Source organism: Acartia tonsa, chromosome 8, assembly GCF_053477335.1.
Source record: "Acartia tonsa isolate MP-2025a chromosome 8, ASM5347733v1, whole genome shotgun sequence".
NCBI classification, from domain to species: Eukaryota; Metazoa; Arthropoda; class Copepoda; order Calanoida; family Acartiidae; genus Acartia; species Acartia tonsa.
This window is the reverse complement of record NC_137267.1, coordinates 44,211,212-44,236,084: the sequence shown is the minus strand read 5'-3', so window position 1 is coordinate 44,236,084 and position 24,873 is coordinate 44,211,212. Positions and strand designations below refer to the sequence as shown.

Genomic DNA, 24,873 nt, shown 5'->3' with positions numbered 1-24,873 from the left:
ATACATGATTTTTCAGTATGGCTTAGAACCGGTTCTGATCCGGTGGATATTAATCGGTTTCGAAGCCATACTGGAACATTTTTTCAAATTGCCTAAATTTGAAATTACCTGAACTTTATAGGAGCCAGAAACTGAATCAATATGTTCAAGGCATCAAATTCAGATTTACATCTAAAAAAGTAAATAATTTTATGACAACTGAATAAAACTTTAGGTCTCCAATCAAAGAAAAGTAAAAAAACTATGTTATGAATCTTCCTGTTTATAAATAATATTTTGGTATATTTCTTAACAAAACTCTTATTTGTAATTCGCCTTAGGGTTTAAAGCACCCCCCCCCCCCTCCCCGCGTAATTTACACCCTCCTTAAGACAGACTTTAAAAAAACACGTTTATCAAACTTTGGTTTTGTATAGTTACTATTTAAAAATTTTGAGAGAAACTAACCTTAAATACTTGTTATCATTAATTCTAAATTGGACTGGCGTAAAATTCATTGCCTGAAATAAAAAAAAATATGAATGTATAAATGGAAAATAATATAATATTACTTGGATCTTACACCAGATTATCATGTACTGTAAGAAATTAAAACTTACAGCTGGCTAAAATAAAGAACCACCCCCTTTATTACATCCCCTCCCCTCCTATGAATGAACAAACTGACCAATAAATGAGGTCCATGTTAGCAACCTAAATTGACAACAATTTTCCCCAAGTCATAATATCCACGTATATTCTAATATCCTTTTTACTAAGTAATACATACTTAAAATACCTAACTAAAAATAAATTGTGCATTGAAGAAGATAAATTTACCTTTAAAATGCAGTTACTATGCCAGTACTGTGACTGGTGCTCCAGGTTGACCGGAATGTACAGTGCCACCCACCCATCCCTGCCTCGCCGGGTGTAACTGCTTTCTTTCACTAGGGCCAAACTGGAAACGGCAAAGTTGTTTACCAATAATCAGCATAATACTTGTTTATCGCCTCGTATTATAAACAGATTTCTGCGGATATGAAAATGTAAACCAGTTTTGTTAGCCCTGGTTTTAGTTTTATGACTTTCATTTTATTATTCGTAGAAAATTGTCTGTGATATGATGCTATACATTATTTTTTAGTATGGCAGAGAACAGGCTGTAATCCAGCAGATATTAATCTGTTTCGAAGCCATACTGGAAATATTGATTTTTGGTAATTTTCCTGGAGTAACATTTTTCTGGTAGAAATGCCCCGATATCCTTTCAGTCAATAAAACTATTTCATGTCTATTCGAACCTAACCAAGCAGGAAGACAATCAGATAGGGAGGGGACATTGGACAATTTATTACTCTACTCTAGTATTGGGGACTTCTTATTGAATCTACAAAAGGGGTAATTTTATTGAATATCATTAGGGAAGTACATCAATTTATCGTCCATTGTCTATAGGTCACTGGAAAAATTTTCTCAAAAAATAAAGTTTGATATTAAATAAAACTAGTTTTATTCCTTTATCAGTCCTGTGCTTTCGTCCACTGAAATATTCAGAAACACAAGTGGCTTGGAACCTAAAAAAATGTACTGCATTCATTGATATTCTTATAATAAAGTAACAGGATGTATGTTTGTTTGTGTGTCTGTACAAAAGGATCTCGCTAACTGCTAGCTTCTCATAGGTCCTAATCAACAACTGTTTTGGAGAGGGTACCACAACTCCAAACGAAAAATCGCCCCTAGAAAAAAATCCCCCCCCCCTCCTCCAACCAAAAAAAATCAACCTCCCAAAATTGATTTTGGTTTTTCTTTTTAGATCTAAAATAAAAGATTTGGTTACGAATTCAACTCCCCCCTCCTCAAGTGCTTCTAGAGGCCTCTAGGAGCTTAGCCTCTAGTATGTATATACAAAAACCAAATACATATGCCATCCCTGTTTTAAATTAAAGTATATAAAGCAAGGACGTCCAACCCTTTTTTAGTTGGGGCTCCCCTGATATAAAAAATGTTTTATTATTTTTTTTTTAATAAAATTAATTTTAAAATTTCTTAGATTTAATAAGCTTATAAAAATCAGGGATCTCAAGGGATTGGACAATGGCCGATAAATTGATGATCCCCAATGTTTATTCACATAATAATCCCTCCTGTAGATTACAATTAGTGGTTGAAACGTTTGGATACCCAACTTATTAAACCAATCAATCAAAATTCACTAAAAGTCCACACCTTTTGAGTCAACGAAAAGGAAAAACTTATTACAATACTTTGGGGACTAGTATAATAAACTACCCTATGGTCCCCTATCTCTCTCTGTATAAAATATTATCAGAGAGTGAATCCGGCTTTAGTATCAAAACGATTTTCATTTTTTGAGGTTTTTTTATTCAGAAATAAATGGATGCATAAACATAGTATAAATTGGAATTCCACTAAAACTGGATTGCCAAATGCATCTATAGCGGACAGACGCATTTGAAGAATGGCTACGCTACCTTTAATAAAAATATTCTTGTATTATATCTATTCTAGGCCAATCATATTTATAACTTTGTATTATCTATTGTGTTGTGGATTCCTTCCCTCAAAATCCATAAAGGAAAGGAATCTTCTATTAGTATCCTATTTAACCCATCCTATTTATGTAGATATTAAATTATTATTGTGCTTGTGTATAAATAAACTTCTGAGCTGGATCTTTAAATCGTTTAGTGGTGCGCTGAATCGGGGCGATCCAGTTCGGCGCACCTAGATTTTATTAGATTTCAATTTTTAAATCAAAATGGAATGGGCGAATCAGCGCACCTAGTGGCGCGGTACTGGCGCGGTAATTGCACTCAACGAGTGACATTGCCGCGCCAAACCAGGGTGAACTGGATCACCCCAATTCAGAGCACCACTAAACGATTTAAAGATCCAGCTCTGTTCATTGAGGATAGAAGCATAGCTTCTCTATAGTTACTGAGTAACGTCCATCTGTAGCGTTCCGCCGCTCGTACTTTTCACGCTAGACATCCACTATCTGCACCAAAGGCATAAGCTACTGCAAGGTCCCAATTTTCATATTAAAGACAAAATTATAAGAAATTCATTATTATTAGTTAATATCAACAGTTCCCTTAGAGTGAAAATTTGAAGTCACAATATTCCTGATTAAAATTTTTTTTACCATGTAAAAAAAGTGTTAAGTGATTAAAACATGACGCGGGAAAAATAATTTTCTTCAAAAGATTTGGATATTTTTCTTCTGAAAAAAAGGTAGTTTTATTTCCAGAGAAAAAAGGAGGGGAAGCTCCATGAAATGCATTTAAACCAATTTTTAAAGATCATAATTTTTTTCTGTTATGTGATAAAGCTACATTTATTTGTAAAGCATATACCTATTCAAAAACATTTCAATTTTCTACCACATAGATTTAGATATTAAGACTTGGAAATAACTTATACTTATCTTACTAATATTCAGCATGTTGAGTATAATTTTGAGTTATAGTAGGTACTAAGTTTGTTTTTGTCTAAAGCTTAAGATCTAAAGAAAAACCGGCCCGAATTAGTTGTACTTTTCAGGAAAGCTTTAAAAGTGTCTTAGAGGGATTTTAAGGCTATTTTCTGACCTGCCGCGGCTTTCCCTAAAAGCTAGGGGCAAATAAATAGTTGTTATATAAAATACTACATACCACACATTATTATAGTAACTTACGCCTATAAGAATTTTTCTGAAATTATAACTTTACTATCACATATTTGAAAATAGACATTTTTGGGCATAACTCAACATTCAATCATCTGGTAAATGATGATTTTTCTTTCGATGTATATATTTCTATTTATAAGAGGATACATATTTATATTTAGCAATTAAAATCCAAATACTTTTGTTAGTTTTTAAATCAATGTATATTTCTAACCTATATTTATCATATTATACAAAAATATTAAAAGGATCACTACTTCAAATATCTTAAGCTATTAAATACTTTTAATAGAAATATCACTTTGAATTTTTTTTTCTCATGGCCATTGAAATATAATTACATAACGAATAAATCTACCTATATCAAATATCAAATCAACGTAAGATAAAAAAGTATATTAATATTTTTTACAGTAAACAGTTTGCAAGATAGGTATTCCTATTTGGCAGACAAACATTGTACAATGTACACCTCCCGCATTTTCGATTTTTTTGCGATCTTTTAACATCTTTTTATGCAGAGTTTGATTCGAGGAAGGTACCTAAGTAAAACGATCATAAGTTAAAATATTTATAGGGACACACTTTCTTAGTAGATAAAGAAACAAGTTATAACATAACTCCTTCATTATCATATATCATTGGTAAAGATTTCAAGTACAATTGAAAAAAAAAACAGTATTGTTAGGTTACAATTAACTAAAACTGATTGAAAGCAAAAACTACAGGAGTACCGTTTAACACATTTTCTCGCAAAGGAAGAGTAAAAAATAAGGTGATTAATCTAAGTCGTCATGGAGTAGGTTAAGACACTTTTGAATAGCCACTAGGACCAGTTTAAGCTCCAAGTTTAACTGCATTATGACTAGGGTTGGGCCGGATATCCGGTTGGCCGGTTATCCGGCCGGATATCCGGTCAATTTCAATATCCGGTCGGATATCGGATATTAAAACTATCCGGTTACATGATATCCGGCTGATTTTTGACGCCGGATATCTGGTAATTTGCCGGATATCGAACGTTGGCCAGATATCCGGCCCAACCCTAATTATGACTTGACCCGTTATCTCAAGGGAGCTTCTTATTATTACCTAATCCTAGCCGAGTATGACAGGTGTCCTAAATGTGTGTGTCGTGTGTGTAGCCATTGTTTCTTAGTGTTTGGACCTAATTAGTCATGGAGAAGGACGAGACACTTTTGTATAGCCACTAGGGCTATCAAGCACCACGCCCAGGTACATTATGTCCTGACCCGCTGTCCCAAGGGAGCTACTCTTTATTACCTCTCCCTCGCCGAGTATGGCAGGTGTCCCAAATTTAGTCACCGTAATGAATGACGCTCTCCGCAGAGGAGCTTGGGATAAGGGTTGTACAGATATTATGTACGTGACTATTAAGTATCCAAACCACCTAATAATCTCCCTTCTTACACAACCAGGGAAAGTTGCGTGAATGTATTCAACTGAGAAATTCGATTTGCCACATGTGGACTTGAACTCTCATCACCGTAACTCAGTGCGTTACCACTGAGCTACGACGCCCCTTACGAAGTCCTAAATCAAGTATTAATACCAAGGAGAGAGAGGGAAAAATGGACTGTTAATTACATTAGTCCCAAAAGTTTTTAAATAACGTTTTCTTATTCGTTGTCTTAACAACTTTGGGGGCTAAAGTGAATTTTGATTGGATATTTCGTTTAGTTGCGTTTTTAAATCTTTTAAACACTAATCTACAGAAGGGATAGTCTTGTGTATCACCATTGGGGATGTACATCAATTTATTGGTCATTGTCCTATCCCTTTAGATCCCTGATAAATACCTGTATTAACACCCTTGCTTTTATGATGATGTGATTTTGTCTGTAGATACAGATTATCAAGTCTGTAACATTCTCTTTTATCCTCTTCACAAAAACTGAAAAAATCTGTTTCCTCCATTGTTAGTTTTTTTCTCTAAAATCAAGGAATTTAAATTCAGATTCGAAAAATTGATTAATATTTGGACCTAATGCAGTTCACGGTAAAATGTTTCTGTTATCGATTATCTACCAAAATCCATGGACATGAAGGTTGCTATTGGCCGATTTGTAGACCTTCAAATGCAGCTCATAACGATGTGCGAAAATAACATTAACGTTCAGCCGTCTGGCAGCTAATAGTCTTTAAAGTAAACCAGTTTTTGGAAATAATCGTTCCCAGGAACATTTTACCTTAAACTGCACTAGATCCGAAAAATTGAACATAGCAGACAAAGATTTATATTTGAGCGCATGTCAGAAACATACTTTGATTTTTAAAAATCCTTCTAATGAAGGCTTTCCCATACATTTAACTTTTCATTTATTTTATGGGTTGATACCCACATACCTTTTGGTGTTATTTAAAAAACCAAGGTTACCCGCTCATTATATAGGTATGTATAAATTTTCCAATATTTCAGGTTCAATTTAATTGCTGATTTTGCCCCGAAAGATTTAAAGGGATGGGGGGATAATAAATTAATACCCACAACACTCCTGATCCCCTTAAAGAACAACATACAGTTTTATTCACGTTTGAGCATTTCTAGGTAGGTACCTATTAAAAATCTTTGTCTACTATTTTTATTTCGTTGTTTTTTTTCTGGATCAAAATTCAATTCCTGTATCAAATTCTTTTCATTTTGTTATCATCTGAAATTAATTTTCTTATAAATAGTTAAAATCATACAGAAAAAAGGGAAAATTATTTATTGAAATTAAAAAAATCATAAAAATAAATTACACTTGCTAGATGTTTAGGGATATAGTGCAGTACATAGAAAAATATTCCTGGTAACGAATTTTGGAGATACTCGTTACCAGGAACATTTTAGTGAACTGTACTAAATCCATGTTGAGGAATGATGTAATACTTTAATTCATAATAAATATGATAGTTGTTAATGATGTTGTTAATTATCTGGGTATAGTCCCTTTCGTGTCAACGCCTCTTAAGGGGCGTTTCGTAGTATTTTTACAGTAGCTATTGGTAAGTTGTTTCAAGTTTAAATTAGGTAAGGTGATTGCCCCGCAGGCTTAGAGCCCCCGCAGTGGCTAGAAATAGGATGAAATCTACTGTGACAATACGACGAAACGCCCCTTAAGAGGCGTAGTCACGAAAGGGCTAAAACCGATTATCTTTATTATCAAATTAGTGCTTTTTTTATTTGAAAATGATGTTTTATAATATTTTCTTTTAAATTAAATGATGTTATGGAAAAAGATTAGAAATGTTTTGTAAAAAAAAAATTTAAAATAACATTAATAAAAGAGAAATAATACTTTTCATAATTGCAAATATGAAATAACACATTTATATTTCTAAGAGATCAAAAATAAAAAAATTAACCAATTTAAATTTTCACAACAAGTAATCATAACATAATTAAATCATAACAATAAAATGATTTAAAGAAAATATTTTTTATCATTTAACATCAAAAGAATTTTACATCAACTAGAATTTTAAGATATTTTTTTTCATAGATTTTTAAATTGATCGATAGGCTAAAAAACAGACTAAATAATTAATATTGAAATAATTCATATTTATGTTCAAAGATTTTTTTTGGTTTAACTTTAAAGACAAAATATTTAATTCAGATCATTAATTTTAGAAATTAAATCATAATTTTAATTTTAAATGGCGCAGCAAAAACAATTCGCCTTGTCATCATTTATTATTTTTTTTTGTAAAAACATGAGAATAAGAAATGTTTTAGAAACATAATTTTAAATTAATTTTAATGACTAAAAATTAATATTGCTTATAATTTGATTAAATAGATAAGCCTATAACTTAAATGGCACAGAATACAAATTAACCATTAAATGCAAACTTAAAAATAATTCAGCTAAAGGCTTCTTAAAAATTCCCAACTTCCAATTATGTTCTCGATGATGACTAGAGTTGGGAGATTTTTTAAAAAAATATTTTGAAGATTTTTTAAAATTTGATATTATTAGTTATTAGTGGTTGCATCTTATATATTATCGGTGTTAAAAAATTATATTTAAACTACCTAATTAGTTGTCTTTACAACATGGCTAGAATATTTTATTAATTTTAGACAACTTGACTTAAGTAAGATGTTTGACAATTTTTGGAGTTAAGCAACATTTGTTTTTGTTTTTTTGGTTCTTGGTTCAGCTTATTGGTCGTCGTTGATTGTCTTGATTTTGATGATTATTGAGTTAGCTGGCTCATTTCCTTTAAAGGTCTCCTGAACATAAGGATTTTTTATGTCAAATTGGAATAGTATACTGAAAAAAATTTAAGAGTTATTTTGTATTAAAAAGTAAATTAATCTTAATCAAGAATAACGACATCCATAAAAGCACATCTCTATCGAAGGACAAACGAACAATAACACTTGTAGAGTGTCAGAACTAATAAGCAGAAAATGAATAAGTAAGTATAAACAAAATTATACATAAATTCTATGAAAAATTGAGTAAAAGAACATACTTTCATTTTTAGGATTTGATTATAAAAATGCTTTGCCTGTAATATTATACATTATTGTCCTAGGAATTATTATTCTAAAAATCAAATGAACAGGCTAATTAAATAGTACAAAAAATTGTCAAAAGTTGAAAATCAGCATGTTTTAAATGGACGCACGGACATTCTGGTAACGGTTGCTAAGTTCCTTATATCGAAACTAACTGTTATAGAATCTTCAAGTAAAAATGTTACCTAGCTCTGCTAGAACAGACAGGCGTATTTGGCGGAGTCAGCGTTGGGGGAGCACGGCGGGGGTGTCCACTCACAGCACCATGTCCGTCATTGTCGCTCTCCAGATCTGCCTCTGTCTCCAGGTCAGCCTCCGTATCATCTCCATTGCTCTCTCCCTCCTCCTCATGGCTGCTGCTCATCTCACTCCTAGAAATCAAAGATTAATGTTTGTAGGATATATAAGTGAATATATAGACAGGATAAACTTTGTCGTCCATTTAGCTTGATAATATTGACCTCATTTGTTTGCCAGTTCGGTCATCAAGTAGGAGGGGAGGGGAGGGGATGGGGTTAAAAAGGACACGTGATATAAATAGTAAGAAGTTTGGGTGTGTTGCCTTGGCTCTAAAAATATCACAACTTTTAACAACCTAAAATTAATTCAAAGAGCTTTTTGTTATGGACATCCAAAATGGCCAGTGTTTAAAAGAATGTAATTTTATCTGGCTAAAACTATGAGCTATCCGTTACGGACAAACGAACGGAACGACCATAGTATAATGTGTAATGTTTACTTACGTGGCTGGTGTTTCAAAGAATGGAATTTTATCCGGCTTCAGAAATCTCTTCCCGGTCTCGGCCTCTCCAGAATCACTAAACAAAATCATCTTATAAAAGTAACAGGATGTTTGTCTGTCTATCTGTCGCTAACCGCTATACTGATATGGTTCTCTTTTACAATGTAACCTCTCATAGGACCCTGGGAAGGTTTAATACTATTTTAAAAGCCTTCCAAGAGAAATCGCCAAAAAAAAATTTACAATCAATGCAATAAACAAAATTATCCCTTGTGTAGATTAAAATGAGTGTTCAAGATTATAAAAGTTTGGAGACTAACAAAATTTACATTCCAATATCCCATCCCTCCATTATAAGTAAATGTTACCTCTCAACAGAATTTTATTTGCTGATGGCCTTGAGCCAGAGATTTTGAGTTTAAAAAACTTAGGGGACCAATAAAATTTACCTTTCGACCGAGTTTTGTTTGCTGATGGCCTTGAGCCAGATACCAGATGGATGTCCGTCCCCAGAGTCCGCCAGCTCAAGCTCAAAGTTCTCCTTTATCTCCACCTACACAAATGGATACTTATTGGTTAAAAACTTTGGACACTAATAGTTCAAAACCAATCAATCAAATTTATTAAAAGTAACCCAAAGTTTTTAAGCCAACGAATAAGATAAAACTTTAGGTACCAGTATAATTTACAGTGTAATATAAATATCCCCTCTTGCCTTTATTATTACCTGGTGTTAACCTAAATCTTACCTTATTAGAGCTATAGCCCATGGTTAGAGCATGCCCAATCTTCACAATAATCCTATCCTGCCATGTCAGCGGGTTGGAGTAGATGAACCCGCCCTCGTAAAATCCAAGATGGCCGCCAAACTTCTGCTCAATGTAGATGACATTCTCGTTGTTGAGAGCCACGTCCCTGGGTATTTCTAGCAGCGGGGGTGGGACGATGGGGTCGTCAAGAGCGTTGAGGAATACCATGGGCACTCGGATATTCTTCATGTGGTGGCAACTGCTCATGGATCTGTAGAACTCTAAAAAGAGAAACAAAAATATTATCATTTAGAAAGTCAGCATTTTTTAAAAACTAGCTGCTACGCCCCTAGAGGCCTCTAAGTATTTAAAATATTTTTGTACACCATTATTGGGGATTTACATGTACGTCAATTTATCGGCCGTTGTCCTATCCCTTTAGATTCATGATTTAATTTACCTTGGGTAGACTTAAAACCCAGCATTCTCTTCATATAGACGTCGTCCATTTCTTTTAGAGTGGCACTGTTGAATACTGCCTGTCTGGTCACTCCATACGTATTTCTAAATAGAGTATTTTTAGAGTGGCACTGTTGAATACTACCTGTCTCGTTATTCTATAAGTATTTCAGAAAAAAATAATAAGACTTTTGGTCCAATTAATCTTTTTTTTCAGATATCAAAGAAAGTTTGTTGCCCCCTCCCCCGCCATCTTATCTTTAAAAGAAATTGAAAACAAGATGGCTAGTTTTTTCCCCTTGCTTAACGTCTTTATGGAGCCCTGACCCAACAGGCCCTTAACCTGTACTGCCATAACCCTGTGGTGCTACCCAGTAACCAATATGACCTAGCCTAACCTGAAGAAACCACATCGAAAGTTAAGATACTGTACTTGTAAATTAAATGACTCATCACACCAATGAATAAATGATAGGTCACATTTGACACACAATAATTGAAGGGTAAGATAATATACCTATATAATGGATATATTATTACTTGGATGTTACACCAGATTTTCATGTTCTCTAATAAAGTGAAACTCGCAGCGATCTAAAATAACGATACCCCACATTTACCCTTCCCTCCTACTTGATAAACGAACTAACCACAAAATGAGTCCATGTTAGCAACCTAAATTGACTACTATTTTTCCCCTGTCATAATATCTCTACGTATATTCTGTTTCCTATCCCTGACGTACCTGATCTCTTCAGTGAAGAGGGCGTTGGACCATCTCCTGAGGATGGCCTTCATGTTCTCAGTCATGGCGTAGATGTACATACGTCTAAAACCTTTCCATTCCAACAACATGTTCATAGCCCTGAACAATAAATTACGTCATATAATGTAGTCTTGAAGCTCTGAATAAACATTTTTGTTGTACTTTAAAGGAACGCTTATGAAGGTATCTTAATGTCATATTCCATGTATTATAATTTCTTTTATTTCTAAGCAGCCATTGTATTTAATTAGATTAATTAGGATTAAAGAAAAAAATTATATGTGTAATTTTTCTCATAACCGACTCCAATATGGGGCAATTATAAAATGTTTCATAAAGTAATATTCAACGCAAACATTATACGATCAAAGTTTAATCGGCTGAAAATCTGTTATTTGATTTTGTATTATCATATTTTTATTATAGAAGAAGCAATTTTAATAGTTATTCTGATTTATCACATATTATTATAAACAGACAGCACTCCGTGGATAAAAAAATGGACATTTACAAACTTTATACCTATTAATTTCATGACTTAATTTTTTTTTCGTGAATAATTGATAACTTATGATTTTTTATTATGGTTCAGAAATTAGCGGATATTGGTCGGTTGCGAAGCCATACTGAAAATTTTTCTAACCTGTTAGCATCATATCCTTGACAGACAGAAATACCAGCAATCACGTTGGAGGGTTTTACTCTATAGATATCAATTTATTCATTCATTTATATTTAACTAGCGGATACGCCCCTAAAGGCCTCTAGGGACTCGTAAAATTGTTTCTTGCTATCTATTCTAAAATCAGCTATGAGACCTATGAGAAGCTAACCTGTTAAGGAGAACCGAATTGGTTCAGCGGTTAACGAGATCATTCGATATAGACAAACAGACATCCTGTTACTTTTTTATACGGATTATTTAAAAACTGCATAGGTATATGTTGGAATACAATAAAAAAAACTTGATAATATTTTTTTATCGAATCGTGTTATAGACAGCTTTCTACGGATATAATATTAAAATTCGTGGAAAATTGTCTGTTATACCATGCTATACACAGTAAGATATATAAGTTTTCCGGAATTTTAAAGTTAGGGGGAGATTTGAATTCTGCATCAAATTTTGAGGATTTTTTTTTTATAAAATTCGTTTTTTTCTATAATTCTTTATCTAAAAGCGGAAATGCAATTTAAGTCAATTAATTTTGGCATCTGTGATTGGTGGATTTAAAAAATCTGCGCTCTGATTGGATGGCGTACATTATTCAACCAATTAGAGCGCAGGTAGTTTAAAATCCACCTATCCTATTGGTCAAAATTAATTAACTCAAAATGCATTTCCGCTTTTAGATAAAGAATTATACAAAAAACTAATTTTATAAAAAAAATCCTTAAAATTTGATGCAGATTTCAAATCTCCCCCTATTATTAAAATTCCGGAAAACTTATATATCTTAATACACAGTATAGCTGAGGACCGGTTCTAATTCAGCGGATATTAATCGGTTTCTAAGCCACATTGGAAAAGGTTTTAAACTTTCAGGAAACTTTCCCTGAACCTGTAAAAAGCTTCATTGTATAGAGAACCATATCAGTCCAGAGAAAAACGAGATCTTAAGCTACAGACAGTCATACAGACAAACAGGATCAAAGTGCCAAAAATACGTATATTAAAATAAAATATCTTTAAGAATACAAAATATTTAAATTTCCTAGAAGATAAAATGTGACATAGGATAATATTAAAATTGTAAAATTAATAATATAAGAAAATAGATATATTATTACTTGGATGTTGCACCAGATTTTCATGTACTCTAATAAAGTGATCCCCTCAGCTGGCTAAAATAGCATTACTCCCCATCCACCCCTCTTACCCCCTACTGGATGAACGAACTGACCAATAAAAGAGGTCCATATTACCAAGCTAAATTTGCGACAAATAATATTCCCCTGTCAATATATCCACGTATATACTATATCCATTAGGTGATATAAGAATCATACAAAGTTGATTAATATTTTGAGAAAATCAAATATTTATCTGAAGTCTTATGTTCATGGATATAGAATACGTAGATATTGAGTCAGGGGATTTTTTGTCGTCAATTTTGGTTGCTATACAGAGGTGGATTCTTTAAAAACTTTTCGGCTCACTGCCCCACTAAAATTAGTGAGCCCCCCCCCCCCAAAAAAAAAAAATCGCATTAAAAATCTACAAAAATTTAACAAAATAGGAGGGTTTTTCACAAAAATTTTAGCGAGCCTCACTAAATTAGGAGAGGCAGTGAGCCAAAAAGTTTTTTAAGAATCCACCTCAGTACTCAGATATTGGTCAATAACTAAAATCTTAAAAATAACAAGGATGATAACATCCAGTGAAGCGAAGCAAATAAAAATGAACGAACAAACAAAGTAAAAGAAAATATACACAAAAAATCAGTCATTTATTTTGAACAATATCAACCAAGACAATCACATTTCCCCCATTGAGTTACTGACTGAATGACGGACATACAATGTAAATTATAGAGTAGCTTCGCTAGTAATATACAAGACCTAATTGTTTTAAAATAATGTTGAATTGATAAATGAATAAATATGATGCCTTGGCTCGCCAATGTATTTAGTGACAAGATTTCCTCCCATAGAAAATCCAAGACAAACAATTCTTGTGTTTCTGTACCTTAATAATGGATATATTATTACTTGGATGCTAAAGCAGATTTTAATCTCCTTAGTCAAAGAGTTGGTGGTCTACCTATAGAATATTACTTAAAGAAGACTTTAACCCTTACAGATCGGGCCCCAATTCCCACCTTAATAGATCGGGGGGGGGGGGGGGGCTGGGGGGGGTCATATTTACCCCCCCCTCTATCTCGGCTTCTGTTAGAGATAAAGACGTAAAATTTTTTTTCTGGTGGTTCATGTGTATTTTTAGAGAAAATTACTTTTTCTAGTCATAGCAGTCAAGCCGCTCCTTAGCCACTTTTTAGCGGCCAGCGGCTAAATTTTAAAACAGCTGTAGAGCGGCCAATTTTGCAGCTAGGATGACCAAATTTTAGGACGAACTTTTATTTTTCATAACAAAAAAATTACAAATAACGCCATTTTCGGCGGTTACGGCGGTAAAACGGCGGTTGGCGGCGCCAATTAATATTTTTATCTGTTTATTGTTGCTCAGGAGTTTACCAAAAAAATTTATAGGTCTCTAGCTGTAATAGAAGCCAAGATATTCATGATATATGTCTGTAGTAAAAGCCGGACAAAAATCGGTCATAAAGTCGGTCAGGGTGCGGTCGAACGGTCATAACACCACTTTTCTCATAAGGTCATTGATAATAATGTCATACTTGATTTTTCTGTATGGCTAAGAACCGGTTATAATCCCGCAGATATCAATCGGTTTTGAAGCCATACTGGAAAAATAGTTCTACCATCGCACAATATTCTTGATCATCGTATTATAGACAGCTTTCCACGGACATTAAAATAAAAAATTGTAATACCTGCGGACAATATCCTTGACCATAGCGCTGTAGTCACAGGTGTTGCCGTAGGTAAAAATCCTTCAGCATTATTAATTATAAGAAAAATGGATTATTGAAATTAGGATTGGCAATCCGGATCCGGAATCCGCCCAATTTTTGGCCAATTTTGGAATCCGAATCTGGAATCCGTTTTTTAATAAAGGATTCCGGATTCTTATTTGGTAGGCTAAAATTAGCGTTTTGAGTTTTTTCTTTCAACTCCTCCTCTTTGAAGGCAAAGATTTTCATCATTATATATAATATCTTTTAAAATCTGGTTCGATTCTCGGAAGTGAATTATAGAGAACACCAAGAACATTGATTTTTAGAACATATGTAGCATATGTAAAAAAATCCTTTTAAAATATTGTTCTTAATTATGACAATTTCATATAAATATACATACATTTGGTCATAATTAAGAACAGTTTGACTTAATAAGCGCGTTTGACTAAACGAACACAACTTTACGGAAACTACGCGAAATAAAATGTCCATATTATTAAATCCATATTTGTTATATTAATTCCTAGGGCTGGTGACTGGAACAGTCTTGAGTGTCCCAATACGGTGAAGCAGAGGTTACTAAGTCAAACTGTTCTTATTTATGCGATTTCATATATATATACATTTGGTCATAATTAAGAACAGTTTGACTTAATAAGCGCCTCTGACTAAACGGTTACAAACAACTTTACGGAAAATACGCGAAATAAAATGTCCATATTAATTAAATCCATATTTGTTATATTAATTCCTAGGGCTGGTGACGGGGACAGTTTTGAGTGTCCCAATATGGTTGAGCACAGCCACGCGGTAACCATGCTTCTGCGCGTTAAATACAATCCTCCTGAAAATAAATGAGTTATTTAAGCAAACAAAATTTAGCATAAATGGATATTTAATACCTTGGGATTTAAATATCCATTTATGCTAATTTTTGTTTGCTTAAATAACATTCTATTGCAACAAAAAGTTGATGTTAGCTAATGATTTCTTGAATAAAATTATAAAACGTTTTTTCATTTAATTTTCATTTTTTTCACTGTTTTGTTTTTGTTTAACTTTTATCAAACAGTTAAAAAAAAGAAATTAAATGGTTCTCACGTTAAAAAAAATTTCCCACGGGTCACAAATATGAAATTAAATGAAAAACATATGTACAATTTAAATGAAAATTAAATGGTTCTCACATTAAAACAATTTTCCCACGCATGAAATTCTTGAAAAAAACTAATTAATTGAATATTTAAACAAAACCAATATCGCGTTTTTTGCAATGGAATGTATAAACATAAATATGTTTATACAGACAACTAGCTTGATCCCCTAGTTGTGGACCTTTTTTTGTCTGCTAGCAACTTGCTTTCTGATTTTTTGGTGGTGACCTGGTATTGTTAATATTTCAAACGCTATTTAATGATTTTCAAAAACCCAATTGAAAGTCAGCACAGGGTCCTTGGGATAGGGATAAGTTTTTTACAACCAATTATAAAATAATAGATTGAAATTATTGGTCCAAACGTTTGAACACTGCTAGTTTGAAACAACAATTAAAATCATGATAAAAATTACCAAGGTTTTTAAGCCAACAAATAAGGAAGGATAAAATCTTTATATTTTAATCTACGAAAATGTTTACCTAATGTAAACGGACTCGCTGTTATTTCCAATGCCAGGACAGACCGCCAGAGTGAAGTCACCTCCATCAGGATGTGTCTCTTGTGCCTGGTACAGGTCGTAACTCAAAGTTGCGCCATCTGAAATATAAATGTTGCATTATCCCCAAATATGGATACATGTCAATTATATTAATGGATTGGATTTTGACAGGGGAAAATTTGTTGTTAATCTAGCTTGCTAATATGAACATCATTTATTAGTCAGTTCGTTAATCCAATTGGAGGGAAGGGAATGGGGTAAAGGGGGTGGATGGGAAATATTGTTATTTTGACCAGCTGCAAGCATCAATTTATTAGAGTTCATAAAAATCTTGTACAACATCCAAGTATTGATATATAAATATTGATTATCATATCTTTGTAAAGTTAAAATATAATAAGTAAATATTGTTGTAATATAAATGCCATTCTATGATCTGGTTAAACTTAAGCGTGACCAATACCAACTACAACAATAACGATAATAAAAGTTGCAGAATCCAAAAAAAACTATATTAGTCCAAGATATAGGCGATAACTAAAAGTTGCGCCATCTGTATGACAATTAATATTTAATAAAAGTTGCGTTATACTGATATATGATGAAAAAAATGACTTAATATTCTCTAACAAATTAAAATTAAAATCAATAAAGTGTATTATTTACATTTTTGAAAAGTTAATGATGGAAAAATAGATTGTAATAATATCAAAATTATCTATTATCTATACCTATTCTTTTAAATATCTCATTATAAATTTAATTCTGATTGCTGATCTCTCCAATAAAGTTATTTTAAGATATATCTACAATCGATAAACCTTATACTTAAAGGAAGGTAAAATAGTTTGGTATTTATTTTATATTTCTGATTTTTATTTCAATATTCATGGAAACGATGCTATATTCAGTACTAGCGGCTACGCCCCTAGAGGCCTCTAGTGACACTTTAAATGTTTTTGTTTGTTAAAGATAATTTTTTATGTACGATATCACCTTATTTGACGTTGAAGTCTCCCAGATTTAAGGAAAATTTTCAATTTTTTTGTCATTTCTTTTGGGAGGGTGGTAGTACCCTCCCCCAAAATAGTTAAAAACCTTCCCAGGACATATGAGAATCTACCCTGTTAAGGAGAACCCGATCGGTTCAGCGGTTAGCGAGATCCTTCGGTACACACAGACAGACAGACAGACAAACATCCTGTTACTTTAGTATAAGGATAGCTGAAAACCAGTTTAATTCAAGCGGATATTAATCAGTTTTAAAGCAATACTGAAAAAAATTTTTCTATAATATTCTATGATGTCTTTCATGTTGCTCTAATTCAGAATGATTTAAAAGATTCAATTGAACAAGAACATTTTTATTCATAGGTAGCGCAGCAATATCAAGATAATGAATATTTACCTGTAAGTTTGAGATACACTCTGTACCCATTCACCAGAGGACAGTTCAAACGGGAGATGACACCCTACACAAAAACAAGCTGTTAAGATGCTTCTATACATACCTTAAATCTCCCCCCCCCCCCCTATTTAAAGTTTTGAAAAATCACGATATTAGCCTTTTCGAGAGAGTCCTATCCATATCCTTAGAGTTTTTGTTAAGTAAACGAATAAGATTACGTGGTTATAAAACTTTGGATACCAAAGTTATTTAGGTAAATTTACAGTTCCAAAATCAAAAAAAAAAAACATAAGGTCCCGCAAAAGTATTTCTACCCAGGGATCTAAAGTGAAAAGACAATGGTCGATAAATTGATGTACATACCCAATGATTATACACAAAATTGTCCCTGTTGTAATTTACAGTTAGTGGTTGAAACGTTTTGACACTCAACTTAATGAACAACCAATAAAAATTTAATCCCAAAGTTGTTAAACCAACGACGGAATAGAAAACGTTAAGATAAAACTTTGGGGACTAGTGTCCAATCCCTCCCTGATCTGTACCTGCACAATAGTTTGAATATGACCGCTGAATCCCCAGAATCTTGTTGGTATGTATGGTTCATTCAATTCAGGAACTCTTTTCATAAATTCCTCCAAGAATTGTTTGTTTGCACAGTAGAGCATAGATTTCTCTGCAAAATTATCATGTCATATTATCTTTAAGAATATTTATTTTGGGAGCTTCACTCGAATCTTTTTTGAGACCAACACCCCCACCCCCCCCCCTCCCCCACACAGACCTTATTCTAATTTTTTTATTCTAGTCCTTCAGGTGTTTCAACCTTTTGGGATTAATCGGAATCAATACGGGGTAATATATCCCTGCAAGGCTATTCTAACCTTTACTTAACCTAATCTAAAATAAGCACCTTGAAAATTTTGGCGATTCCAATTAAGATTGTTTTAAATATTTTCTCTCTCAAATTTTATTAAGGTTTATCAAAAACATTTAGAAAAAACCTTCAAACTCAAAAACATTTAGAACAAAAAACCTCCAAAACCTTCTAGTGCTTCGTGGAAAAATAATTTTTGAATATGATATGGCATAAGTTCCTGGGTAGTTGTTGACATTGAGGATCTTGAAGAGGATGATGAGGACCACGGCTGCGATTACCAAACTCAACATTTTGAAGATTCCACTTCAACCCAAGCGGTTGATCTGAAAAATTCGTATCACAAATTATGCATCACCTCAAAAATGTGTGAAAATTACCAATTTACGGGTTCATTGTCTTTACTTTAAAAAGAAAAAACAAACCTTTTTTCAAATGCCCTACTACAAATGGCGTATATTGAAATGCAACCACACGGGATTGTCATGGCAGGGTCTGTGGACTATTGATTCTTGTGCAGGGGGGGGGGGGGGGGGGTATAATTTCGAAATCATGCCACTCCACAAAAAGAGAGAAAAATTCCGTATTTTTACTATAATTTGAGCAAATAAATACATAGGGGATGGAGAAAGAAATTCAAATAGGTTGGAATGTATACATTACACCCCTGTTAAGAACTTCCAAGATTTTTATTTTGAGGGGGTAAAATGGAGGTTTTAAAGTTTGTGGGGGGTAAAATGGGGGGTTTCAAGGTTTGTGAGGGGTAAAAACACCCCTTTACCCTCACCCTTAAACGTCTATAACCCATGTTATTGGGTTGCAATCACATGTAGGTGCAATTCAAATATCACCATTAATACACCAGGTTAAAAATATTAAATATCAAAAGTAATAAATAGAGAGCCAGGTTAGTAATCAGTAAAAAAGGAATAAATACAATAAATAATTATAAAAAAAGAAAGACTTCAATTGAACTTAAATTCTAAAACGAAAATTCAACGAAGTCGTATCAGCAGTTTTTATCATTATAAAAATGTAAAAAATCTAATTATTTTTAATTTTTAAAATTGCGTAAAAATCTACAACCTAACTATTTTTTTATTTAGGTAGAAAGAAAAACAGAAAAAAGGTTCCTTTTTAGCTCTTTATTCCTTCACCAAAAAGTTAATAGCTAAAAAACGAGAATTTGTATAGATCACAAAATACATATTATAATTGTATGAGAGTACAACTATTTAAGTCTCTGAAGAACGGCTGCACCAAGCAATCCTGCCTCCTGGATTCAAAATATGAAATTTATTTAGATTATAATAAAAACCTCAATAGTTTTTTTATTGTATCATATTATAGACAGCATTCCGCGGATATTAAAATGTTAAGTAAGAAGGATGAAGCCAGTTTTTTAAGCCCCGAGGCTAAAAAAAATCACTGGTTTTAATCTCATGATTGTACATTTTCATATTCATAAAAAACTGGATATAATACGATGCTAGACATAACTTTTTCGTATAGATAAGAACCGATTCTAATCCAGCGGATATTAATCGGTTTCGAAGCCATACTGGAAAGCATATTAAAGCTTAATTGAAAGTGTTGAAAACTTTGCAAAACAAATTGTACTATTATTTTTGTTATCAAAGTAACTTGCTCTGTTTACTTTTAATGCAATGTTCTGTGGTTATTTGTTATTGGGAATCAATAACCTTTTTTCGTAGCGAAGCTACTCTATATTTCACTTTGCCTGTCTGTCAGTCCGAAACACTATGTTATTTTCTCGGCTGCTATTAAAGATAGACAGCTGAAATTTCCAGTGAAGATTCCTGAGATACATAAGCATCTGATCTACACATTAATTTGTCCGTCTGTACGTCATGCTTGCAAAAACATAAACCAAACTTCTTAGAGATTTCGTGATTTTATTTCAGTTTTTGCACATTCTCACATTTCTTTGTTATGACAATTGAGCTTCTGCTTTATAGCTCACTTTGTTCGTTTGTCCATTCCATGATTTTTTGTGTTTCGCTACTTATGGATGTTGTCATCCTTGTTTAATGTTACAACCATCATTTTATTTTGAATTTTCCTTGAGTGATTGAGAATCATCTGTGAGCTCTTTGTTTGGGAAAGTGGTAAGCAGATTAAATGGTACACTTGTATACTGTGGCCTGAGGATAAAGGAATAAATAAAGCAAAGTTCAAGGAGCTAATTTTAAGAAGCCTCTAGCAGCGCTTAAAATGTTTTCTTTTCAAAGTATGTAAATATCAGCTTTTTACCAAAAAATATCTAAAAGGCCGATATACAGCACTTGTTATATATATATATATATTTTGGCAATTTCTCCTAGGAAGGTGGTGGTACCCTCCCCCAAAATAGTTATAAACATTCCCAGGACTTTAGAGAAGCTATATTGTAAAGTAGAACCTTATCGGTTCAGCGGTCAGCGAGATCATAGGGTACTGACAGATTCACACGGACATATCCTGTTACTTTATATGCACTATGGACGTAAAATAACCTCGAATTTTTTTCAATTAAAAAAAGTAAAATTTTGTGTACCTGGCAGTACAGATGTACTGTCTGAGAGTTCCAACTGTTTGGTCATGATTTAGCTTCACAATTAACCGGGATCCATCGGCTAATCGTACCTGGAGAAAAAAATATGTGAATAAAATATTAAGGAATGTATTGGCTTCTAAACCCCTTGAAGAAAAATATCGGATGTAGTGCATTTCACGGTAAAATGTTCCTTGTAAAGATTATAAGATCTATGAACCTAAAGGCTGCTTATAGACAAATGGTGGAACGTAGAGATTACCGAAAACTGCACTAGATCCGAATTGTCCCTTTCTTATAAGGAAATAATCTGAAAACCATTTTACTGCCATACATAAAAAGATCACAAATATGCCAAATGTTTTACTACAAGAATGGGGGAGGGGATTCGAGAAAAGGATATATTAACCTATTTTCCTTTGAATTTGGGTGGGGAAGGGGCAATAAATCATGTTTGTTGGAAATTATAGAATACAACATTATACTGTAGTTACTTTAATGACATAAACAGTAATTTTTAAGGGGTTGAAAAGTTTAATTTTTATTCATTTAGCTGAATTAGGTAGTATTCCTCACTGGATTTCAAATGTTCTCATTAAAAATTTTAAAAAACTGAACCTGGATATTTGTTGTAGGTTTTGATTCATCTACCCCAGCTTGTGATTTGGCAGCTGTTTCTGCCTGGGCAGGATCTGAGGGACCAGCTGCGGCAGCTGGACTACCAGCTGTAACCTAAAAAACAGCTGTTAACAAAAATATTTTAGATATTGGCACAAGAAAGTTTGTATTCTGTAACCAATTTTTAAAATAACAAGGATGCACAAAAATATATGGATGGAGATAAGGTGATTTAAAATGTTGAATCTTTTTTAATATTCATATTTTGTAGCATGACCGACAAACAAAGTAAATTACATACTGGATGCTCATAAGCATTGGAAATCTTTAGGAATTCATCCGTCTATCCTAAATATTTACTGAGAAAATTACGTTAGAAGCTTTGCTACTAAAAAATACAATAAGTAGGTTGATAATAAAATAGAAATTAAAAATCATAAGATTAATGCCAGTTTTGTTAGGCCGAAGGGGGACTATTAATATTGATATCAATCTTATGAGAACAAGTTATAATCCAGCGGATATTTATCAGTTTCGAAGCCATATTGGAATATTTATTCCATTACCTGAGGAGCAATGGATCCCAAAGTCTGGCCGGAACCTTCAAATGGTTTGGGCTTCCTCTTGGGTTTCACAAACTCTTCATTTCTGTTCAATTGTTGTTTCAACAAATGGATAAGCCAACGAATAAGATTACGTAGTAATAAAACTTTGGTCCAGTGTTATTTAAACTTTACAGTCCCTGTTAAATGCAAAAAAAATAAAGAATATACATGGATATTGTGACAGGAGAAAAATGATCATCAAAGGGGGGGGGGGGGGGTTTAATGCAATCATCTCGTAATCAATGTATAAATGGCACTTAGAATTCGAATTTTGATCTGAAATTTTGCATGAGTAATCCTTGGTAGGTCTATTTTCCCTAAATCGAACAAAAAGTTGGAAAAATAACGGCTAACAGCTGGCGGCTCAGCAGTTTAGCCATTTTTTGGGCTATTTTCAATGCAAATCATCACGAAACCTATCTCCACATAATACTATTTTCTGCTCCAATATGTTTTCAAACGGTTCTAGCCGGTAGTTGCTGGTACTAGAAATCTGAAAATGTTGTTTTTGTATCATTTCACATGATTTACAGCAAAAATATGTTTAAAAAAGTTGATTCCTACGTAATTTATGACAGATTTACCCTAAAAATAGCCAAAAAACGGCTAAACGGCTGAGCCGTTAGCCGTTACTTTTTCAACTTTTTTGTTCGATTTAGGGAAAATAGACCTACCAAGGATTACTCATGCAGAATTTTAGATCGAAATTCGAATTCTAAGTGCCATTTATACATTGATTACGAGATGGTTGCATTAACCCCCCCCCCCCCTTAGGTCGGTAACAAGGGCATAATTTATTATTCAGTTTGTTAATCCAGTAGGAGGGGATGGGGTGATTGTTATTTTATCCAGCTACAAAGTTTACTTTATTAGAGTATATGATAATCTGGTGTAAGATTCAAGTAATAATATAACGATTGTTAAATATGAAAATATATAGTCAGGTAAACTGGGAAATTGGTATGATGTAGTTTCTATTGTAAAAACATTCCTGTGATCTTCCATATCAACATGTACCTCTCCACCCTAAAAGAATAATAACTTTAAAAACCTTTGATTTAAACCTGTGTTCATGGTAATTAGATGATCAAGGCATTTCTCCCTGAATCTTAGTATTAATATAATAGCAACAATAGAAACCGCTTACAACGTTTTTGGAATGACACAATTCAGAAGATTCTCTGGCACCTTTAAGCCATCCTATAACGATTGAATTGATTTAACAACCTTTGTCAATAAATAGGTAAAGTCTGTAAATCAATTTTCACCTTAACCCTCTTTCCTTATTTCTCCCCATTCTTACCCACTTCCCTTCAGCTACATTAAAAAATAGGTTTTACGTCAACTCTACGCCAACAAAGTATTCAATTTTCGGCAATTTCAAATAGAATTAATTGGCTGTATCGCAGCCCCTGGGCACACCCAGAAGGAAGCAGTACAATATTATAAAATCATAAATAAAACTTTACCTGAGCTTCCCTAATAAGTTCAGTAGGTATAGAACCTCTCATAATATTTGCCAGAAACTCTCTATTCCCCGGATCATCATACCTCCTCAAGTCTCCATCATCCAAACTAAATCCTTCCTGCCACATTTTCAACACAAAAGTCCGCGGTTCGCCGGTTTCACCGCTGGCTCCACCCGACGATCCCGCCCCGGGCTGGCCCACAAACTGACTGGGTGTGCTGTCGTCGCCAAGTTTGAATCCCCCCTTCAGAAATGCTTTGCTGGCGGCTCCGCCGCCCGAAGATCCCGGCTCACCGGCTCGCACCTCTTCGGCGCCCGCTTCTCTGGCCCGTTTAAACAGCTTGCCGACAATGTCCTTCTTCTTGCCGGGGCCTAGAATAACATTGCCGCTGTGTGCTGACCCGCCGGCATAAAATGCCTGGCCCTCCTCTTCCTCGCTGTCGCTATCGTCAGCCGGAAAATTGACAACTCCTCTTGGAGGCGCGGCGGCAGCTGCTGGTGGAGCACCGCCGCCGCCGGAAGCTGCATCTGCGGTTGGAGGTACATCTGCGGAGGCATCGGCCATGGCCGCATCTGCGCCTCCATCATTCTCATAGAAACTTGATATGGCTAGGTCCAACTAAAGAGAAAAAGATTTCATTAATCACTGAATTTAACATGTTTAGTGACAATATCATATATGTATATTTACTAGAAAATAGATTAAAACTATTCCAAGACATAAATCTAAAAATAAAATAGACTAAAACCAACACAAGCCCTATGGAAGGAAAATAGAGAACTCAATCTGTTAAGTCGTTATTGAGATCTTAAGATTCAGACAAAAAAAACATACTACTTTTACATAACTAGTAGCTACGCCCCTAGAAGTCTCTAGGGGCACTAAAGGTGGAAAGGAGAGGTCGACCCAACCATTTTTTAAATTGTTTTTTTTTAAGAAAAAGTAAAAGGTTGATTTTTTGTTGAGGGGGGGGGGAGTAATTTTTTATTTGGGGGGGGGGGGGAGGTCGGTGATACGCTCCCCCAAAATAGTTTAAAAACCTTCAATAGACATATAGAAAACTTCACTATAAAGGAGAACCATATCGGTTCAGCGGTTAGCAAGATCCTTCGCTACAGACAAAAAGCTTACTACTTAATATAAGAGGATAGGATGATATGTAAAACTTTATCAAAATAACATTAGATTTTGGAAAATATTAGGTATTATTAAAGTACAAAA

General features: G+C 33.6%; 3 protein-coding genes across 6 annotated transcripts in view; all 3 read right to left on the bottom strand.

The window, feature by feature from the left end:
• The window catches only part of LOC145327048 (uncharacterized), a 45,248-nt gene extending 38,897 nt beyond the window's left edge, over positions 1–6,351 (bottom strand). For all 3 annotated transcript variants that reach the window (XM_080170560.1, XM_080170561.1, XM_080170559.1), the window contains exons 1-7: positions 6,320–6,351; positions 5,497–5,631; positions 1,502–1,556; positions 1,214–1,250; positions 820–945; positions 448–500; positions 109–171 (exon numbers count right to left, since the gene is read on the bottom strand). In XM_080170560.1, coding sequence (XP_080026686.1) covers positions 109–171; positions 448–500; positions 820–945; positions 1,214–1,250; positions 1,502–1,556; positions 5,497–5,614 — 452 coding nt within the window. In that variant the 5' untranslated portion in view covers positions 5,615–5,631; positions 6,320–6,351. The remainder of the gene's footprint in view (positions 1–108; positions 172–447; positions 501–819; positions 946–1,213; positions 1,251–1,501; positions 1,557–5,496; positions 5,632–6,319) is intronic.
• A 38-nt stretch (positions 6,352–6,389) lies between these two features.
• On the bottom strand, positions 6,390–18,732 carry Hydr2 (abhydrolase domain-containing protein 2). Its single transcript, XM_080170568.1, has 15 exons — positions 18,630–18,732; positions 18,075–18,208; positions 17,530–17,593; positions 16,102–16,219; positions 15,219–15,309; positions 14,439–14,500; positions 13,538–13,615; positions 11,570–11,629; positions 10,906–11,025; positions 10,162–10,265; positions 9,702–9,982; positions 9,402–9,505; positions 8,954–9,028; positions 8,396–8,581; positions 6,390–7,919 (listed from the first exon to the last, which is right to left on the bottom strand). The coding sequence occupies exons 1-15, from the start codon at positions 18,697–18,699 to the stop codon at positions 7,883–7,885; spliced, it is 1,584 nt and encodes a 527-aa protein (XP_080026694.1). The 5' UTR covers positions 18,700–18,732; the 3' UTR covers positions 6,390–7,882.
• LOC145327052 (NSFL1 cofactor p47-like) overlaps positions 18,732–24,873 on the bottom strand; it is a 10,135-nt gene continuing 3,993 nt past the window's right edge. The window contains exons 3-10 of one of the 2 annotated variants that reach the window (XR_013882043.1): positions 23,653–24,270; positions 23,179–23,209; positions 22,145–22,230; positions 21,579–21,692; positions 20,964–21,052; positions 20,492–20,571; positions 19,564–19,684; positions 18,732–18,810 (exon numbers count right to left, since the gene is read on the bottom strand). Coding sequence is in view for 1 of the 2 variants with exons in the window: in XM_080170569.1 (XP_080026695.1) it covers positions 19,638–19,684; positions 20,492–20,571; positions 20,964–21,052; positions 21,579–21,692; positions 22,145–22,230; positions 23,179–23,209; positions 23,653–24,270 (1,065 nt within the window). In the remaining variant the exon portion in view is untranslated. Of the gene's footprint in view, positions 19,685–20,491; positions 20,572–20,963; positions 21,053–21,578; positions 21,693–22,144; positions 22,231–23,178; positions 23,210–23,652; positions 24,271–24,873 lie in introns of both variants that reach the window. The other variant, XM_080170569.1, reaches the window with a different exon arrangement.